We start from the raw sequence: 20,056 nt of genomic DNA, 5'->3' as shown, positions 1-20,056 counted from the left end.
TTATAGTGGTAAGATGGACACAGAAGCAACGAGCACTCCATTACCTGCCGGATAACACAATGGTTATTGCTTGCAGCCATAGCTGCTGGTAATAATCGCATGTGAGAAATCTGACATGCTAGTTCTACCCGGGTCAATCGATGAATCAACTTGGATGATATCAGCCTGACCATATATGGATCGAATCTCAGCCGGTCCTTGCTGAGCCAGCCAACGTTTGAACCATCTATGGCTGCCTTAGAAGGAGATAGATGAAAGTAACATGGAATTGTGATAGCAGAAATAAAAGACTAAGTGATCCATCGAGTCTGCCCATTTTTTATTTTAATGCATTTGCCCCTTGCATGTTTGAATCCACCTACTGTTGTCTAGTAGGGGGGGGGGGCCGCCCTACATACACATGTAGGGGGCCCGGGCATACCGAGGGGCCCCATCACCCAGGCCCCAACCAACGAGACTGAGTTGTTGCTGCTGTAGTAACTAGCAATTGCTAAAGCAGAGCGGCTGCAGAATAAGCCAATGCAGCTGAAGGGATGGCTCTTTGCTGGATTGTGCTGTCTCTTTGCTGAATATATGAGGCTGTCGCTTTGCTGAATTGGGATGTCTTTGCTGAATATATGAGGCCGTCTCTTTACTGGATTGGTATGTGTCTTTGCTGAATATATGAGACAGTCTCTTTACTGAATTGGGATGTGTCTTTGCTGAATATATGAGACAGTCTCTTTACCGGATTGGGATGTGTCTTTGAATATATGAGGCCGTCTCTTTACTGGATTGGGATGTCTCTTTGTTGGATTGGGATGTCTCTTTGCTGAATATATGAGGCCATCTCTTTACTGGATTGGGATGTCTCTTTGCTGAATATATTTGGATGTCTCTTTGATGGATTGAATTAATTTTCATATATTGAGTTGTAAGAGTGTTAAAACAGAAGTGGGTGCACTGAAGGACTTGGTGGGATGGCCAGTGGGCGGATTTGGGGGGACGGGCAGAGGGCGGGCTCTGCGGAATGTTGGTGGTCAGGCCCGGAGGGGCCCAGGTCTAAAGTTGTGTAAGGGGCCCCAAAACTTCCAATAGCTGCCCTGACTATATACACATCACTCATTGTTACACAATATGAAGTGATGGGGGGGGTTGCATGAATCAGCTCAGTGTTTATTGAATCCTTTAATTCAGGGGTGTCCAACCATTTAATTTTCTTGGGCCACATTGGAAGAGGAGGACCTGTTTGGGCCACACATAAAATACATTAACAATAAGGATTGCTGATGAGCAGAATAAGTCAGTCAGATCACCAGTTACCAATCACTGATCTAGATACTGATCTGTGTAAAAAAAATTTAATTTTTTAAAAATATTTTTATTTTATATATTTTTTATTTTTATAAAATAAGAGGGAAACCTAAAAGTAAGTTTACGATTTCGTGTTGGGCCGCATTTATAGCCATCTTGAGCTGCATGTGGATTGTGGCCCGCCAGGTGGACACCCCTGCTTTAATACATTTCACTGGTAACCATAAGAGGCGATCAGGTACACCCAGATTGTAGAAGTTCAGTTCCGGGTGGATGGCGGAGGGTTCACGCACATTCTGGGGTTCAATATAAAATCATTCATTGCCTAAAATAGTTATAAAATGAAGTTGCGTACTCATTTGTGTTGCACAGAGGTAGATTTTATTACATGATATAAAGATACATTGTTCCATGTATAGTCATATCTCCCCGTCACATATACTACACCACCCATAATTGTATTAATCTAACCACAGACTATATGCTGTTTGGACATTTTAGATACCAATAATCACATTGACAATATGCATGATTATTCCTGAGCACACAATATGTGAAGACAGACACCCCGACGTTGACCTGGTTAGGAGGTCAGTGGCAGTTGGATTTAAGCCCAGCCAATCACTGGCTCCCCTGAGAATTTCAGAGGTGTCTGCTGGTGCCCTGAGACATGGTGACCTCCAATCAGATGGAGACAGACACCCCAACGTTGACCTGGTTGGAAGGTCAGTGGCAGTTGGATTTAAACCCAGCCCAGCCAATCACTGGCTCCCCTGAGAATTTCAGAGGTGTCTGCTGGTGCCCTGAGACATGGTGACCTCCAATCAGATGGAGACAGACACCCCAACGTTGACCTGGTTGGAAGGTCAGTGGCAGTTGGATTTAAGCCAAGCCAATCACTGGCTCCCCTGATAATGTCAGAGGTGTCTGCTGGTTCCCCCAAGACATGGCGACCTCCAATCAGATGGAGCCGGACACCCCGACGTTGACCTGGTTGGAAGGTCAGTGGCAGTTGGATTTAAACCCAGCCCAGCCAATCACTGGATCCCATGAGAATTTCAGAGGAGTCTGCTGGTGCCCCGAGACATGGTGACCTCCAATCAGATGGAGACAGACACCCCAACGTTGACCTGGTTGGGAGGTCAGTGGCAGTTGGATTTAAACCCAGCCAATCACTAGCTCCCCTGAGAATATCAGAGATGTCTGCTGGTGCCCCGAGACATGGTGACCTCCAATCAATTGGAAATTGATATTAAAGAATAGCGCACACATGCAAAAGAAATGACTATCAAATATGAAGACAATCCATAAATAAAAATGGGGGTTTGGTCCCACCATATGGCCATTTAGTGCTCAAGCCCACCACTGCGTCAAAGTACCCCATTATCAGTGGGTCCTACACTATCCATAAAAAAGGGGTGAATCCAGCCTCTCTAAACCATTGGAGATAACACTCCTTTCTGGGGCCTGGGAGAGATGTGCTAATGCACCACAAGGGACTCCTCCTATATCTACTTGATAGTGGACACCGATAGAGTACAGGTGTGTGTGGGGGGTGGGGTGCTCAACCTCAGAAGTCTGGTCAGACCGAATACATAATAAACAAGCAAAAAATTGGGGGAGCAAACCCTGATCATGTTTATCTAAAGCCGGTGCAGCTATGGACCAAGCGACGTAGTGGTGGGCTTGAGCACGATATGGCCATATAGTGGGACTAAATCCCCATTTTTATTTATGGATTGTCTCCATATTTGATAGTCATTTCTTTTGCATGTGTGCGCTATTCTTTTTTAATATAATTGGAAATTGATGGCTGTCACATTTTTGTGGGTATCCTTATATATAAAACTGTAACATAAAATATCAGTGTAATAACATTATATCTATAATGTATCTATAGTAACACAAAATCACGAACCTGAACCTATAATACAGTATATAGTAATTTAGTGTTTATATAATTAACCTTAACAATCTCTTCTCTAAATGTATATCAGATATATATTGTTCTAGTATTAGAAAGCTTATTTTGACCATACACGTATTATATTATTGATGAACAGATTGGTTTTGATTTGCTCAGATAAATATGTAATATCTGTATTGTACATTAAAATATTCCTCAACTATAATTCCACACCAAAGATCTATAATTATAAATTCTGTCCAGTTCAAGATTAATCACCTCTGTACAATCTTGATTGATGTCCTATAAAGATGTGATGGGGTTACACCAAGCGTCCTTCAATAACACCCATTATCATTCCTGAGCACACATGTTAATATCTGTGGGTGCAGACACCCCAACATCAACCTTGTTGGGGGGGGGGGGTCAGTGGCAGCTGGATCAAAAAAACCCAGCCCAGCCAATTACTGGTCCTCCTGAGAATAAATGTCAGAGATGTCTGCTGGTGCCCCGAGACATGAAAGGCCTCTAATCCCATTGCATTTCTTTGGGGACCCTTTTATATAAAACTGTTATTTTTGGGCCAAACTTCCGTGAGGTTGTCATGTGATAGCGGGCCTCTGCAGATGGGGAATTCCACACTTCTCAGGTAACAAGGTGGGTGGCGATGCTGATGACATCATTGGCACAACATGGCCACATGGTCCTAAATGAGGATGGAATTGTCCAATATTAGGCCAATAATGTCACCAGCATCCCCGCCCCTTTTTTACATGTAGCTGCGGGGAGAATTCCCGGCGGCACCTGATTGGGCCGGGGGCCTTCTATCATGTGACAGCTTCCTGAACTGGGTTTGAGCCAAACCATACCTTGTTACTAAACTGTAATTTAAAATGTCAGTTTATTATTAGTCTATAATATATTCCATACATCTATGGTAATCCAAAATGACCCACCTAAACCTAAAACTGTCTTTCTCTTACGTCCTCCGACAGTCGCCGCCTCTTCATATTCGTCACAATGGGGTTATGACCTTTACTCCTACGGAGCAAAGGTCATAACCCCATTGTGATGAATATGAAGAGGCGGCGACTGTCGGAGGACTCAGAGAAAGGAATTTTACAGGTAAGATTTTACAAAAATTCCGTTTTACCCAAAATCTACAAGATACATATTGTTCCCCACCGTGCCTGTATTGTGTATACAGTATTAGGTCTGAATTAAATTATTTTGATCTGCTCAGCTAAATTCTTAATGAATGTATTTAATTTTTGTAAAATCCCTCAACTATGAACCCAACCCAAGGAATACACATTTATGAATTCTGCCAGGTGCCAGACCACCTACATCAGGATCCTATGTGTGACTGAGGTCTATACTGATGTCATTGGGCAAAGCTTCTGGCCTTCAGCCAGCTTCAGATCCCCTATCCTACTACAGTGCCTCTCAGCTTCCATAGTGCCCTCAACCTCCCATAATTGCCTGCAGTGCCCTTTAACCCCCCCCCCCCCCCCCCAGTGTCTCTCCTCCCCTCCCTGCAGTGCTACCAAACCTCATATAATTTTAACACAGTGCCCCTCAACCTCCCACAGTAATCCCCCCTCCCTCCCTGCAGTGCTACCCAACCTCCCATAATTGCCTGCATTGCCCTTTAACCGCCCCCCAGTGTCTCTCCTCCCCTCCCTGCAGTGCTACCAAACCTCATATAATTTTAACACAGTTCCCCTCAACCTCCCACAGTAATCCCCCCTCCCTCCCTGCGGTGCTACCCAACCTCCCATAGTTGCCCCATTGAACAGGAGTCCTCCACAGTGTCCCCCCCCCCCTCCTCTCCCTGCAGTGCTACCAGGCCTACCATGATTGCCCACAGTGTCCCCCCTCCCTGCAGTGCCACCCGACCTCCCATAATTGCCCGCAGTGCCCCTCAACCCCCCCACCGCATTTCTACCCGGCATCCCATAATTGCCTGCAGTTCCCCTCTGTCCCCCCTTCCCTCCCTGCATTGCCACCCAACCTCCCTCAATTGCCCACGGTGCCCCTCAATCCCCCACAATGTCTCCCCCTCCCCTCCCTACGGTGCCTCCCAACCTCCCACACTGCCTCCTGCCCCCCCCCCCCCTCCCCACAGTGTCTCTGCAAAGCCCCTGGCCTCCTAGATTGACCCCCCACTCCTCCCTCCAGAAACCTCATCTCCTACACGGGCACCAGGTCTAATGCAGAGTCCCCTAACCCTTTCCAGAACCCCCGCCCTACCCACAATGATAGCCAGCCTCACCCAGAGCCTTCCAGCACCCAAAAGCATATTTTGTTTTTCCACTTTTTTTTTTTTTTTTTTAAATTGGGGCATGGAAGGTTTTGGAAGCTTGTACATGGCTTTGGTCTCATTAGGGTTGATAACCTAACCACCAATCTAGAGTACCTTAATATGGCTGTGTGACCCAACCTCTCCCACTTGGAGCACGGCATGGAGGGGCTCCGTGAATTTGGTGGTGAAGGTGTGGAGGAGTCGGACAGGGTCACACAGCGCATAGAAGGACACACGTCCGGCGTCATAATCCAGACAGACTCCGAAGCTGTTACAGGGAACCATGTCTGACAGATGTTTGGAGTTACGGTTGTGCTGCATGAGATATGAATCATAAAACTTCTTGAGAGCCCAGGACTTCTCACTTTCTCCTATACAGCCCCGTCCTTTACTTATACTGGGATAGCACATACCTATAGCCCAGTTCCCTGATGTGCTGGTCTCCACCACCCAGTAATGTCGCCCTGAAGTAAACGTATTGGTGCTTAAAACCCGACAAGTATCAAACCTTGCTCTGGGTTTTGGGCGCATCTGATTCACATTGGTGGACATGGCAGTTTTCAGGTCATCAGAGATTTGCACATCATTAGCCACGGTTTTTATATCCAGGGTTATTCTTGTAGGCTGCAGCACAGGGAACAGATCGTCCTTCGTTTTTACTATATCTGATAAACCCGCATGTAAAATCATTGAGATGAGAAATTCATCTTCTTCCCATGTCTCCTCTTGTAGACCCATGGCCTCTTCAATACTTTCATCCAATGTCCAGTCTCTTTGATCGGTCACGATGCACAGCTCTTCAATCTGACCCATTTTACGTAATAGCTTCTCCTTCTTATTTTCCTGTTCCTGGATTAAATTCGAGGCTGTGGAGCGCTCTGCCTGCCTGGAGACCTCACTGTGGACCCTCTCCTCCAGGTCTTTCAGCCGTTCCCCGATGTCTTTAAACCATCTACTGACTTTAGCTGTTATGTCGTCTTTATTTTCTTCTTCCTTTATGCTTTGTTCATGTAAATTGTGGAGTTTCATTTCAGTCTTCACCTTTTCTCTCATCAGTTTCATGAAGACCTCTTCCAGCTTCTCCACCTGGTGTCCTTGGTGTCCACCCTCCTTGCACAGCACACAGATACAGGCTTCATCCTCATTGCAGTAATATTCCAGGATCCTTTTATGGATGGAGCATTTCCTGCTCTCCAGGTCATTGGTGGGCTTCACTAGGACATGTTCTGGTAAAGTGCTGTGCATTCTCAGGTGATCATCACAGAGATGCGCCTCGCAATGCAGACAGGTTTTCACAGCCGGAATGAGAAGGTGCAAACACTGAGTGCAGAGGATTCCGGGCTGGTTTGTGTCTTGCTGTCTTGATTCAGATCTCTCAGCATAGTTACTGAATCGTCTAAACCTCTGCAGCTCAGGTCCACTTCGAGATCTTTTTCTGCACTTAGGACAGCAGTAATATTCATCGTTCGTCTCTTCGGTGTCCAGACCTTTTGTAATACATTTCGGACAAAACTCGTGTCCACAGTTCAGCATCATAAGATCGGTCATTTCGTTCATACAGATGGAGCAGCTCGGCTCATCGATGATCTCCACAAATGCCATTGTAAAAAATGAGAAATGAGGAAATGAAACTGAATTATTTGTAGCAAAATGTTTAGGGTGTAGCCTTGTAACAGGATACCCAACCAGTCAAATGATCAGAAATCGGAATGCAAACCTACCCAGACTTCATGTATTCTCTCGTGCTGTGTGCACGCTGCCTTGCTGTAAGTGCGTTTTTAGAATGTATTTTTTTAATAAAGGAACTATACAATTTTGCTCTATGGGCGTTTGTTTCTCATGTTTTTACATGTAAAATAAGGAAAAAAAGGTATACCACCATATGTGAATGGTAGATGATACACCCAAGGTGTACTAAGCTGCGCTCACCTTAGAAGTGCAAATGTGCAATAAATAATGATAATGAAATTACCATATAAAGTGCATAGTAGTGAAAAAAATCATCAACTGATTACGAAAATTCATAACACAAATTTAAAATTGCGATAAATGGTCCTGAAAAAAGTGCATAATAAAGTGCATCAAAAGTTCATAGTAATTAGTCCCAATAAACGGATTAATGGATAAAATGGTACACTCTCCAGGAGATAAAAACTCTTCACAAGATAAAATCTTCAAACCCTTCACCATATAGGCACCCAATATGTGAATGTGCTTACCAGAAAGCACAGACCCCTTATTACAGGGGGGTCAATGCAAGCAGAATGATTCAATGCGACCAGATTCCAAACGTAAAAGACCAGGCCCTCTAAAATAATCCACTTCACAACCGCCTGTAAACCATAGAACTTCACACTCCTCCTCCTCCGGAAGCGAGGTAGCCAGGTTCAATCTTAATCCTCCGGAAGGGCGACCAAACACTACCAAGGTTACCCCGGAAGTGACATATCGTATTCGACACGCTGAACCGGAAGGAGAGCGGTCACCTTTCCGGCTAGGTCACACAGGTCATAGGGGCAGAGTGTGACCTCGCCGGAACCTTAATTGCCGGGAGGGTGTCCATGTACATCCTCCTGTGCACGAGCTTCCTGCGCGCTCCCTGCGAAGTGCACGCGGCTCGCTCTGTGATCAGCGAGTCCATGAGACTCGGCTGATCACAGATGGGAGTAAGGGGTCGGTGTAACGTGAGAATTACCTACCCTGTGAGAAAAACCTACCCCTCGTCACTTCCGGCCAGGAACAGCTGAGCAGCGCAGCAGTGCGCATGCTCACAGCCCTGGATACGTAATGGAAGAGCTGAGGATCAGACTAGTGCGCATGCGCACTAGTCTGAAACGATCTCTGTGTCCGTTAAAAAAAAACCTACCGACGCGGCGGTGACATAAAATAGCTGTGCTGCACCATGAGTCATCTCCGCTCCTGTCCCGGTCACTTCCCTGATCTTGGCTAGTAAATATAAAAGCGGCTGGCAGCTCCGTGATTTATCTTTTCATACACCCGCCGCCGCTTTTATATTTACTAGCCGAGAGCAGGGAAGTGACCGGGACAGGAGCGGAGATGACTCATGGTGCAGCACAGCTGTTTTAATGTAACTGCTCGCGTTACACAGACTGCCGTGAACCGGAAGTGACGGGGGTAGGTTTTTCTCACGGGTAGGTAATTCTCACGGAACACCGGTCCTGGCCAATTACCACGTGATCAGCTGTCAGCCAATCATGTGATGTAAACAGCAGCCGGCAATCAGCCTTTTTTTTTCTCCTCCCGCTGTCAACGTGAGGAGAAAAAAGTCAATTGCGGCTGCTGTCAAAGGGACATCGGTCCTGAAGAAGAGAGGAGCATCTGTGCCTATCTGTGCTCCCCATCAGAGTCACCTATCATTGCCCATCAGTGCCACCTATTAGTGCCCATGTTTGCCACCTACCAGTGCCCTTTAGTGCCACCCATCAGTGCCCACCAGTGCAGCTTATCAGAGCCCATCAGTACAGCCTCATCGGCGCACATCGATGAAGGAGAAAAATTACCTGTTTGCAACATTTTATAACAAACTATAAAAACATTTTTTATTTTTTTTTTTTTCAACATTTTCGGTCTTTTTTTGTTCAGCAAAAAAATGAAAAACCCCAAAAGTGATTAAATACCACCAAAAGAAAGCTCTGTTTGAAAAAAAATAATAAAAATGTAATTTCAGTACAGGGTTACAGGATGATTGTCATTCAAACTGCGACAGCGCTAAAAGCTGTGAATTGGCCTGGGCAGGAAGGGGGTTTAGGTGCCCAGTAGGCAAGTGGTTATTGATAGTAATTTATTTTGTGTTTACCTGCATTCGCGTTTACCATACACGGGTTATGCACCTAGAGCACTTTATGGTACACCATTCTAACCCTTCCAGAGGCATATTGACATTGCTAAGCAGCGCCCTACCCACTATAAACCTTTTCCACAACCAAAAACATTCTCCCTTCTCAGGGTGTTTTTTTAGTGGGGCAGCAGCTTCTAAGGTTTGACCCATTGCGCGGTACTAGCATTTAGCTTTTTGATTCGTTTGCGGACGCCATTGTACCAAATCTGAAGAAATGAAACTGAATATTTTCCAACGTATCGTTCGGGGGGTGTAGTGTGCTGGTTTGCTAAAGTTCACGTTGCAGAGCGCTGGGCTGGTTATGTGACATACCTCCCTTCAGGCACTATTGAGGCCCATCAGTTTAGCTATCAGAAGACTGCGCCAGCTACAGAAGCGATTGTGTTAATGATTCCATCGTTGTGTCACTGATCATAGAAATGCCCGTTGTGACCCATTTCTTGTCCCACCTCTCATGCTTCTTCTCCAGATCAGAGACTGACCACAATGCCTAATGTTCTCCTTCCAGGAAGATTTCCTTCATCTCATTCTGGTGTCATCCAACAGGACTTGGACTGTGTGTTATAATCCAACTCTTCCCTTCCAGACCCCCCTTACCTTCCTTCAGACCTCGCTCATTCCAAGCCCTCTTACTGCAACATCAGCCTTCGGTCATGTATATCCATATGATGTGCAACCTGGGGGCTGTCCATGCAGTAATGCTCCAGGATCATCTTCAGGGTACTGGCAATCTCGTCTCTACCACGATATGTACAAATAAAGGTTTGATTTTTGTTGTAGACGCAGCAGAGGATTGTGTGCATCCTGCATTGAGCCATCTGTAATCTTTATCCTGGATCGATGGAGTGGGGAGGTGCAGTACCCCATGAAATTGCCAGCTACTGTGGCCAGTCTTTGGATCTGTCCACTAACCATGGTAAAGGAAGGAAGTGAGCCAATGCGGGGGTTGGAGTGAACCACAATTAGTCTAAGGAGAAAGGCAGTAAGCTGCGAGACAGGAGGTCACTATCTACTGACCCCTGCACTCTGCATCACTACTGACCCCTGCACTCTGCATTACTTCTGACCCCTTCACTCTGCGCCACTGCTGACCCCCTGCACTCTGCATCACTACTGACCCCTGCACTCTGCGCCACTGCTGACCCCCTGCACTCTGCATCACTGCTGACCCCCTGCACTCTGCATCACTACTGACCCCTGCACTCTGCGCCACTGCTGACCCCCTGCACTCTGCATCACTGCTGACCCCCTGCACTCTGCATCACTGCTGACCCCTGCACTCTGCATCACTACTGACCCCTGCACTCTGCGCCACTGCTGACCCCTGCACTCTGCATCACTGCTGACCCCTTCACTCTGCATCACTGCTGACCCCTTCACTCTGCATCACTGCTGACCCCTTCACTCTGCGCCACTGCTGACCCCCTGCACTCTGCGTCACTGCTGACCCCTGCACTCTGCATCACTGCTGACCCCCTGCACTCTGCGTCACTGCTGACCCCTGCACTCTGCATCACTGCTGACCCCTGCACTCTGCATCACTGCTGACCCCTGCACTCTGCGCCACGGCTAACCCCCTGCACTCTGCGTCACTGCTGACCCCCTGCACTCTGCGTCACTGCTGACCCCTGCACTCTGCATCACTGCTGACCCCTGCACTCTGCGCCACGGCTAACCCCCTGCACTCTGCGTCACTGCTGACCCCCTGCACTCTGCGTCACTGCTGACCAGTGGCGTCGGCAGGGGGGGGCTGACCTGGGCTATAGCCCCGAGTGTGCTCCCCAAAAGCCCCGGGTCTCCTGTTGCTTTTTTAAAATGATTAGCCCCGAGTCCCAAAGCCTGGGTTTGGCCGAGAACCGGGCTACATACATGAAAGATTTATAAAGCACATCCAATGATTGGTGGGCAATCCGGGGCAGCCGCAACTCTGCAAGGAGAGTGAATGCAGCTGTCAAGTTTCAGCATTGATGTCGGGTGTGGGCGGGGCCGGTATGCCACGCCCACCTTCCTCCCCAGACAGCTTCTGTTTCTCTATGCACGGAACAATGGGGCGGAGCCCCGCATACCGGTCCCGCCCACACCCGAAATCAATGCTACTTGACAGCGGCAATCACTCTCCTTCCTTGCGGCTGCCCCAGATCGCCCACCAATCACTGGATGCAGTGGCATAAAGGGCACTGTGTAAAGGGCAGGCAGTGGCAGCTCCTTCAGTCCGTGGACTAGCGGGGGCGGAGCCGCGGCGGGAAGGGGGCGGGGCCTCGGCGGGGAGAAGGGGCGGAGCCTCGGCGGGAAGAAGGTGAGTGCCCATTGCTCAAGTGTGTGTGTGCCGGGTAGTAGAGGGATGGGGAAGCTGCATATAGAGGAATTCATCTTTCCCTATTCTTTCTGCAGCTGCTGAATAACCCTCCTGCAGGAATAATAGGGGAAGATCAATTCCTCTATATGCAGCTGCCCCATCCCCCTCCTATACAACTTCTTTTGCTGGCTCACCAGTGCTCTTAACCCCCCCCCCCTCCAGTGCACTTATCCCCGCCTCAGTGCTCTTATCCCCCCCCCTCGGTGCTCTTATCCCCCCCCTTCGGTGCTCTTATTCCCCCCCCTCGGTGCTCTTATTCCCCCCCACCCTCAGTGCACTTATCCCCGCCTCAGTGCTCTTATCCCCCCCCTCCGTGCTCTTATTCCCCCCCCCTCGGTGCTCTTATTCCCCCCCCACCCTCAGTGCACTTATCCCCGCCTCAGTGCTCTTATCCCCCCCCTCAGTGCTCTTAACCCCCCCACCCAGTGCACTGGACTGCCCCCTGTTCTTTAGCCCTCCCCCGGTGCTCTTCAGCTCCCCACTGTGCTTTTCATCTCCCTCCCCCCTATGCTCCCTGTCCCCCCCAGTGCTCTCCACCCCCTGCGCCTTCCAACCCCCCTGCAATGCTTTCCAAACCCCCTCTTAATACTCTCCAGTCCCCCACCCCCACCCCACCGTGCCCTTCAGCTCCTCCAGTGCTCTCTGCTTCGCCTGTGCTCTCCGGCCCCCCTAGTGCTCTTCTATCTTCTATCATGTCCTCAGTCTCTGAGCATCTCCTGTATCATGTCTGTAGTCTCTGGCCATCTCCTGAACCATGATGCAGTCTCTGACCATCTCCTGTAACATGTCCTCAGTCTCTGGCCATCTTCTGTTTAATATCCTCAGTCTCTGACCATCTCCTGTATCATGTCTGCAGTCTCTGACCATCTCCTGTATCATGTCTGCAGTCTCTGACCATCTCCTGTACCATGTCTGCAGTCTCTGACCATCTCTTGTATCATGTCTGCAGTCTCTGACCACCTCTTGTATCATGTCTGTAGTCTCTGACCATCTCCTGTACCATGTCTGCAGTCTTTGACCGTCTCCTGTACTATGTCTGCAGTCTCTGACCGTCTCTTGTATCATGTCCTCAGTCTCTGACCATCTCTTGTATCATGTCTGCAGTCTCTGACCACCTCTTGTATCCTGTCTGTAGTCTCTGACCATCTCCTGTACCATGTCTGCAGTCTCTGACCGTCTCCTGTACTATGTCTGCAGTCTCTGACCGTCTCTTGTATCATGTCCGTAGTCTCTGACCATCTCCTGTACCATGTCTGCAGTCTCTGACCATCTCCTGTACCATGTCTGCAGTCTCTGACCGTCTACTGTATCATGTCTGCAGTCTCTGACCATCTCCTGTACCATGTCTTCAGTCTCTGGCCATCTCCTTTAGCAAGTCTCCAATCTCATACTCAAACTTAAACACATTGCTAATAGTATTAGCTATCTATTTATGCTGAAGGTAGGACTGTGCAGGGGAGGGAGGCAGAGAGTGCAAAAGTGGGAACTGTGATTAGAGAGACAGAGGGCAGACTGCAAGGGGCACTGTGATGGGGGGCTGTGAAATGTGTGCAATAAATATTCTTGAAAACATTACAAATTTTTGTGGGTGTTTTTACATTTTAAAGTTGGGCGGTGCCAGATATAGGATCCGCCCCGGGTGCCAAATGCTCTAGGTACGCCACTGACTGGATGTGCTGTAATACATTTTCTTTCTAAAAAGCCCCAGTGAGTCGGCGCACAATAGAAGAGATCTCAGAAGAAACTCAGACCGAGTCAACCAATCGCAGCAAGACCTCCCAAACTAAAATAAGAAAGGGGTCTCACCATAAATATGTACCAATGTTTAAGAATGACCAAATAAATAATCTATAAGCAGCTAAAAAATCAACTGATTGAAGCAAACAACATATAAAATCCAACTCTTGTAGGCTGATCCGATTCCTTAAAAAAATTCTTCAAAAATCCTTAAAAAAATTCCTATATTTGCCTAGGATATATGAAGATAGGAAAATATATCCAACTTATAGACAACTCCCAATCTATATTAAAGACGTGTATGATGCGAATCCTAAAATTGATCCAATTCCTTAACACTAATCATAAATAAGTAATCTAAATATCTGTTCCCAGTGGAATTATGGCTTCTTTTCCTAAAACAATATGAGATGAAAACAGGCTAAATAGTCGCAACAGCCGACTGGATCGCAATACTAGTTTGTAATTCACAAATATAGCCAATATTCTCACAAATGAATCAGTGATGATGCATGTGTACCCAAAGATCGTAAAGCTGTTGCAACTATTTAGCCTGTTTTCATCTCATATTGTTTTAGGAAAAGAAGCCATAATTCCACTGGGAACAGATATTTAGATTACTTATTTATGATTAGTGTTAAGAAATTGGATCAATTTTAGGATTCGCATCATACACGTCTTTTAATATAGATTGGGAGTTGTCTACAAGTTGGATATATTTTCCTATCTTCATATATCCTAGGCGGATATAGGAATTTTTTTAAGGATTTTTTAAGAATTTTTTTAAGGAATCGGATCAGCCTACAAGAGTTGGATTTTATATGTTGTTTGCTTCAATCAGTTGACTTTTTAGCTGCTTATAGATTATTTATTTGGTCATTCTTAAACATTGGTACATATTTATGGTGAGACCCCTTTCTTTTAGTTTGGGAGGTCTCACTGCGATTGGTTGACTCGGTCTAAGTTTCTTCTGAGATCTCTTCTATTGTTCTCTAGTGAGAAATACTAGAGTTGGCTGCATGTAGAATTGGATTGAATCCGAATCTCCGAGTTATATATTTGTCACCAGCTGCAAAAAAACACATTAGAGGAATCCTCCTACTCGGATACACACGTGACAGCGCATATATCACCCTATACTTTTTTAATACATTTACTTTAAAGCTGTCCTAAACACTAAGATATACTCTGAATGTCTTTCAAACATTATTATTGCTTCTGAAAGCATTAAAATCTCTTATTGGGCATCTGCAGGTTTCTTTGGGCTCTAGAGCTGGTAGAGCAGGGGTGGTATCAGTTTGTAGGCAGAGCTATTGATTGGCTGCGAAAAGATATCCAATTATTGGCTGCAGCTGCACACAGATCCCACCCTCCTGCACCAGATTGTTGAGCTGCCCAAAGAAAGTATTACAGTTGTCTTCATCAATCTGGGTTAGACAGCATCAGAGGGAATTTAAAATAGATTTATTGCATAGGACTCTGGTAAACTTTAAACTACACTCCAAAGCTCATTGAGCACAGCCACATTTCCCATGCAAACATGTATGTGCAAGTACTGGATGTTGAGTAAGTGAACATGAAGGGAGATTGAACATTAAAATCTCTGGCAGTTTGCCTTTACTAATCACTAGTGGCCCAAAGTCTGACACCTGACGATCATACTTATGGTATATGAGATTGTTGGACATCCCTTTTAAAAACTATGGGCAAGAAAGTAGACTTTCACCCTCTGAATGCACTTGGCATCGTTATTTTTTTCTCTGGTTTGTTTTCCTTTTTTCATTTTTTTTTTTGTACACCCTGTCTTGCGGCTGCCATTCTTGTCTAGGTGAGAATGACGTCTCTAAGACTTTGAAATGTGTTCACCACATATACCGGGATGCTTCGCTTTCCATTCACAGGCCTGTGTAAGAGGTGCTGCAAATCACAGCAGGACAATGCTTGCTGGATCTGTTGGGTTGGGCAGGTGAGTGTTCCCACGTATAACATGTAAGAGGAGGGGAAAAAAATGATGGGACAATGGTCAGACATGGGGTGGTATGGAGAGGAGTACAGGGGGTCAGACATGGGGTGGTATGGAGAGGAGTACAGGGGGTCAGTCATGGGGTGGTATGGAGAGGAGAGGAGTACAGGGGGTCAGACATGGGGTGGTATGGAGAGGAGTACAGGGGGTCAGTCATGGGGTGGTATGGAGAGGAGAGGAGTACAGGGGGTAAGACATGGGGTGGTATGGAGAGGAGTACAGGGGGTCAGACATGGGTTGGTATGGAGAGGAGTACAGGGGGTCAGACATGGGGTGGTATGGAGAGGAGAGGAGTACAGGGGGTCAGTCATGGGCTGGTATGGAGAGGAGAGGAGTACAGGGGGTCAGACATGGGGTGGTATGAAGAGGAGTACAGGGGGTCAGACATGGGGTGGTATGGAGAGGAGTACAGGAGGTCAGACATGGGGTGGTATGGAGAGGAGAGGAGTACAGGGGGTCAGTCATGGGCTGGTATGGAGAGGAGAGGAGTACAGGGGGTCAGACATGGGGTGGTATGAAGAGGAGTACAGGGGGTCAGACATGGGGTGGTATGGAGAGGAGTACAGGGGGTCAGACATGGGGTGGTATGGAGAGGAGCACAGGGGGTCAGACATGGGTTGGTATGGAGAGGAGAGAAGTACAGGGGGTCAGACATGGGGTGATATGGAGAGGAGTACAGGGGGGCAGATATAGGGTGGTATGGAGAGGAGCGGAGTACAGGGGGTCAGTCATGGGGTGGTATATTGAGTTGGTCTCACCTTTGCATCTGTAAACAGCTTCCACTTTTCTGGGAAGGCTTTCCACAAGATTTTGTATTGAGCTTGTGAGAACTTGTGTATTTTTGAGGTCAGGTACTGATGTTGGACAAGAAGACCTGGCTGTTTACATTTACACCAAAGGAGTTTAATAGGATTGAGTTTAGGCTGCATTAATTTATGTTCCATCTGATGCCGGCAGTACTCCTCTCCATACCACCCCATGTCTGACCCCCTGTACTCCTCTCCATACCACCCCATGTCTGACCCCCTGTACTCCTCTCCATACCACCCCATGTCTGACCCCCTGTACTCCTCTCCATACCACCCCATGTCTGACCCCCTGTACTCCTCTCCATACCACCCCATGTCTGACCCCCTGTACTCCTCTCCATACCACCCCATGTCTGACACCCTGTACTCCTCTCCATACCACCCCATGTCTGACCCCCTGTACTCCTCTCCATACCACCCCATGTCTGACCCCCTGTACTCCTCTCCATACCACCCCATGTCTGACCCCCTGTACTCCTCTCCATACCACCCCATGTTTGACCCCCTGTACTCCTCTCCATACCACCCCATGTCTGACTCCCTGTACTCCTCTCCTCTCCATACCACCCCATGACTGACCTCCTGTACTCCTCTCCATACCACCCCATGTTTGACCCCCTGTACTCCTCTCCATACCACCCCATGTCTGACTCCCTGTACTCCTCTCCTCTCCATACCACCCCATGACTGACCTCCTGTACTCCTCTCCATACCACCACATGACTGACCCCCTTTACTTCTCTCTTCTCCATACCACCCAATTTCTCACCCCCAGTACTCCTCTCCATACCACCCCTTGACTGACCCTTGACTGAGGGGGCCATTGGGTGGAGCTTGGGCGGTACTTACTTTTAAATATGGGAGGAGCTTGGGCGGGGCTTACTTTAAAATGTGGGAGGGGGTTATCAAATTTATCTTCGGGCTGAAGCCCCTGGTCTTTTTCCCACCTAGCAACGCCCCTGCTGCTGACCCCCTGCACTCTGCGTCACTGCTGACCCCCTGCACTCTGCGTCACTGCTGACCCCCTGCACTCTGCGTCACTGCTGACCCCCTGCACTCTGCGTCACTGCTGACCCCCTGCACTCTGCGTCACTGCTGACCCCCTGCACTCTGCGTCACTGCTGACCCCCTGCACTCTGCGTCACTGCTGACCCCCTGCACTCTGCGTCACTACTGACCTCTAAAGTCTGCATCACTTACTGTTGACCTCTGAACGCTGGGTCACTTACTACTGACCCCCTAAACTAAAATAATGTCTAATTTTTTTACTTTACAGAAAACTGACATTTTACCCAGGGTGTGTAGACTTTTTATATCCATTGTATGCATACCTGAGCCCTGCATTGTGTGATGCGCACTCCTGAGCCCTGCATTGTGATGTGCACTCCTGAGCCCTGCATTGTGATGTGCACTCCTGAGCCCTGCATTGTGATGCGCACTCCTGAGCCCTGCATTGTGATGCGCACTCCTGAGCCCGGCATTGTGATGCGCACTCCTGAGCCCGGCATTGTGATGCGCACTCCTGAGCCCGGCATTCTGATGCGCACTCCTGAGCCCTGCATTCTGATGCGCACTCCTGAGCCCTGCATTCTGTGATGCGCACTCCTGAGCCCTGCATTCTGTGATGCGCACTCCTGAGCCCTGCATTCTGCGATGCGCACTCCTGAGCCCTGCATTCTGCGATGCGCACTCCTGAGCCCTGCATTCTGCGATGCGCACTCCTGAGCCCTGCATTCTGCGATGCGCACTCCTGAGCCCTGCATTCTGCGATGCGCACTCCTGAGCCCTGCATTCTGCGATGCGCACTCCTGAGCCCTGCATTCTGTGATGCGCACTCCTGAGCCCTGCCCTGAGCCCTGCATTCTGTGATGCGCACTCCTGAGCCCTGCCCTGAGCCCTGCATTCTGTGATGCGCACTCCTGAGCCCTGCATTCTGTGATGCGCAGCCCTGAGCCCTGCATTCTGTGATGCGCACTTCTGAGCCCTGCATTCTGTGATGCGCACTCCTGAGCCCTGCATTCTGTGATGCGCACTCCTGAGCCCTGCATTCTGTGATGCGCACTCCTGAGCCCTGCATTCTGTGATGCGCACTCCTGAGCCCTGCATTCTGTGATGCGCACTCCTGAGCCCTGCATTCTGTGATGCGCACTCCTGAGCCCTGCATTCTGTGATGCGCACTCCTGAGCCCTGCATTCTGTGATGCGCACTCCTGAGCCCTGCATTCTGTGATGCGCACTCCTGAGCCCTGCATTGTGATGCGCACTCCTGAGCCCTGCATTCTGTGATACGCACTCCTGAGCCCTGCATTCTGTGATACACACTCCTGCGAATCGCCTCCAGTGGCGTGTGCCCACTCGCCTGCGGGGAAGCCAATCCACGGGGCTGGCGGTCGCTCCCTGTGCAGAGAGAACAGCGGTCTGCTGTTGTAAACACAGCTGACCATTGTTCTCTCAGCAATTAACACAGAGCTCCTCCTATTTAGGATCACAGGTCTCAGTGTTCATGCAGCAAGCCCATCCCCCTCGCAGCTAGAAAACACCCTCTAGGCCAGTGATGGCGAACCTTGGCACCCCAGATTTTTTTTGGAGCTACATTTCCCATGATTCTCGACTAAACTGGAGAGTACATGAGCATCATGGGAAATATAGTTCCAAAACATCTGGGGTTCCAAGGTTCGCCATCACTGTCCTAGGCTCACATTTAACCCTTTGATCTCCCCCTGGTGTTAACCCCTTCTCTGCCAGTGTCATTAGTACAGTGACAATGCATATTTTTAGCACTGATTACTGTAGCAATGTCACTGGTCCCCCCAAAAGTGTCAAAAAATGTCAGTTCGGGGTCTGATCTGTCCGCCGCAATGTCGCAGTCCCGCTAAAAATCGCTGATCGCCGCCATTACTAGTAAAAAAAAAAAAAAAACAATAAAAATGAAACAAATCTTTCCCCTAGTTGGTGACACGATAACTTTTGCGCAAACCAATCAAAATATGCTTATTGGGTATTTTTTTTTTTTTTTATTAAAAAATATGTAGCAGAATAAAAATTGGCCTAAAAGGATGAAAAAAAATTGATTTAATTTTTTTTTATTGGGAATGTTCTATAGCAGAATGTGAAAAATATATATATATTTTTTTTTTTCAGAATTGTCGCTCTTTTTTTGATTATAGCACAAAAAATAAAAATTGCAGAGGTGATCAAATACCACCAAAAGAAATCTCTATTTGTGGGGAAAAGACATCTATTTTATTTGGGTACAACGTCGCACGACCGCGCAATTGTCTGTTAAAATAACGCATCGCAAAATATGGCCTGGTCATTAAGGGGGAAAATCTTCCGGTCCAGAAGTGGTTAAAATATCCTCACTCAGATAAAAATCTATTGATGGCCATCGGGACAAAACGTTTCCCCTGTTTGAAAATAGAAACTTTAAAGGCTCAGAGTGTAAAACATATAATTGTGTTTAAAAAAGCTATAATTTTTATTTGTAGAAAAGATTGTTTTATACAATACCCAAAAAATCAGATTATAAATCGGTACATATATAAAAATCAGATTATAAATCAATACATATATAAAAATCAGATTATAAATCAGTACATATATAAAAATCAGATTATAAATCAGTACATATATAAAAATCAGATTATAAATCAGTACATATATAAAAATCAGATTATAAATCAGTACATATATAAAAATCAGATTATAAATCAATACATATATAAAAATTAGATTATAAATCAGGTTATAAATCAGTACATATATAAAA

General features: G+C 47.3%; 2 protein-coding genes across 2 annotated transcripts in view; one reads left to right on the top strand and one right to left on the bottom strand.

The window, feature by feature from the left end:
* The window catches only part of PRKCA (protein kinase C alpha), a 425,544-nt gene that overhangs the window by 115,932 nt on the left and 289,556 nt on the right, over window positions 1-20,056 (top strand). The window lies entirely within an intron of this gene.
* LOC309566954 (uncharacterized protein) overlaps window positions 5,605-20,056 on the bottom strand; it is a 34,600-nt gene continuing 20,148 nt past the window's right edge. The window contains exon 2 of the mRNA XM_082272275.1: window positions 5,605-7,135. Coding sequence (XP_082128401.1) covers window positions 5,610-7,135 — 1,526 coding nt within the window. The 3' untranslated portion in view covers window positions 5,605-5,609. The remainder of the gene's footprint in view (window positions 7,136-20,056) is intronic.

The sequence above is a fragment of the Pelophylax lessonae genome (genome assembly GCF_965119305.1).
Source record: "Pelophylax lessonae genome assembly, chromosome: 11".
Classification (NCBI taxonomy): Eukaryota; Metazoa; Chordata; class Amphibia; order Anura; family Ranidae; genus Pelophylax; species Pelophylax lessonae.
The sequence above is the reverse complement of the archived record's forward strand: the minus strand, read 5'-3'. Positions and strand labels throughout refer to the sequence as shown.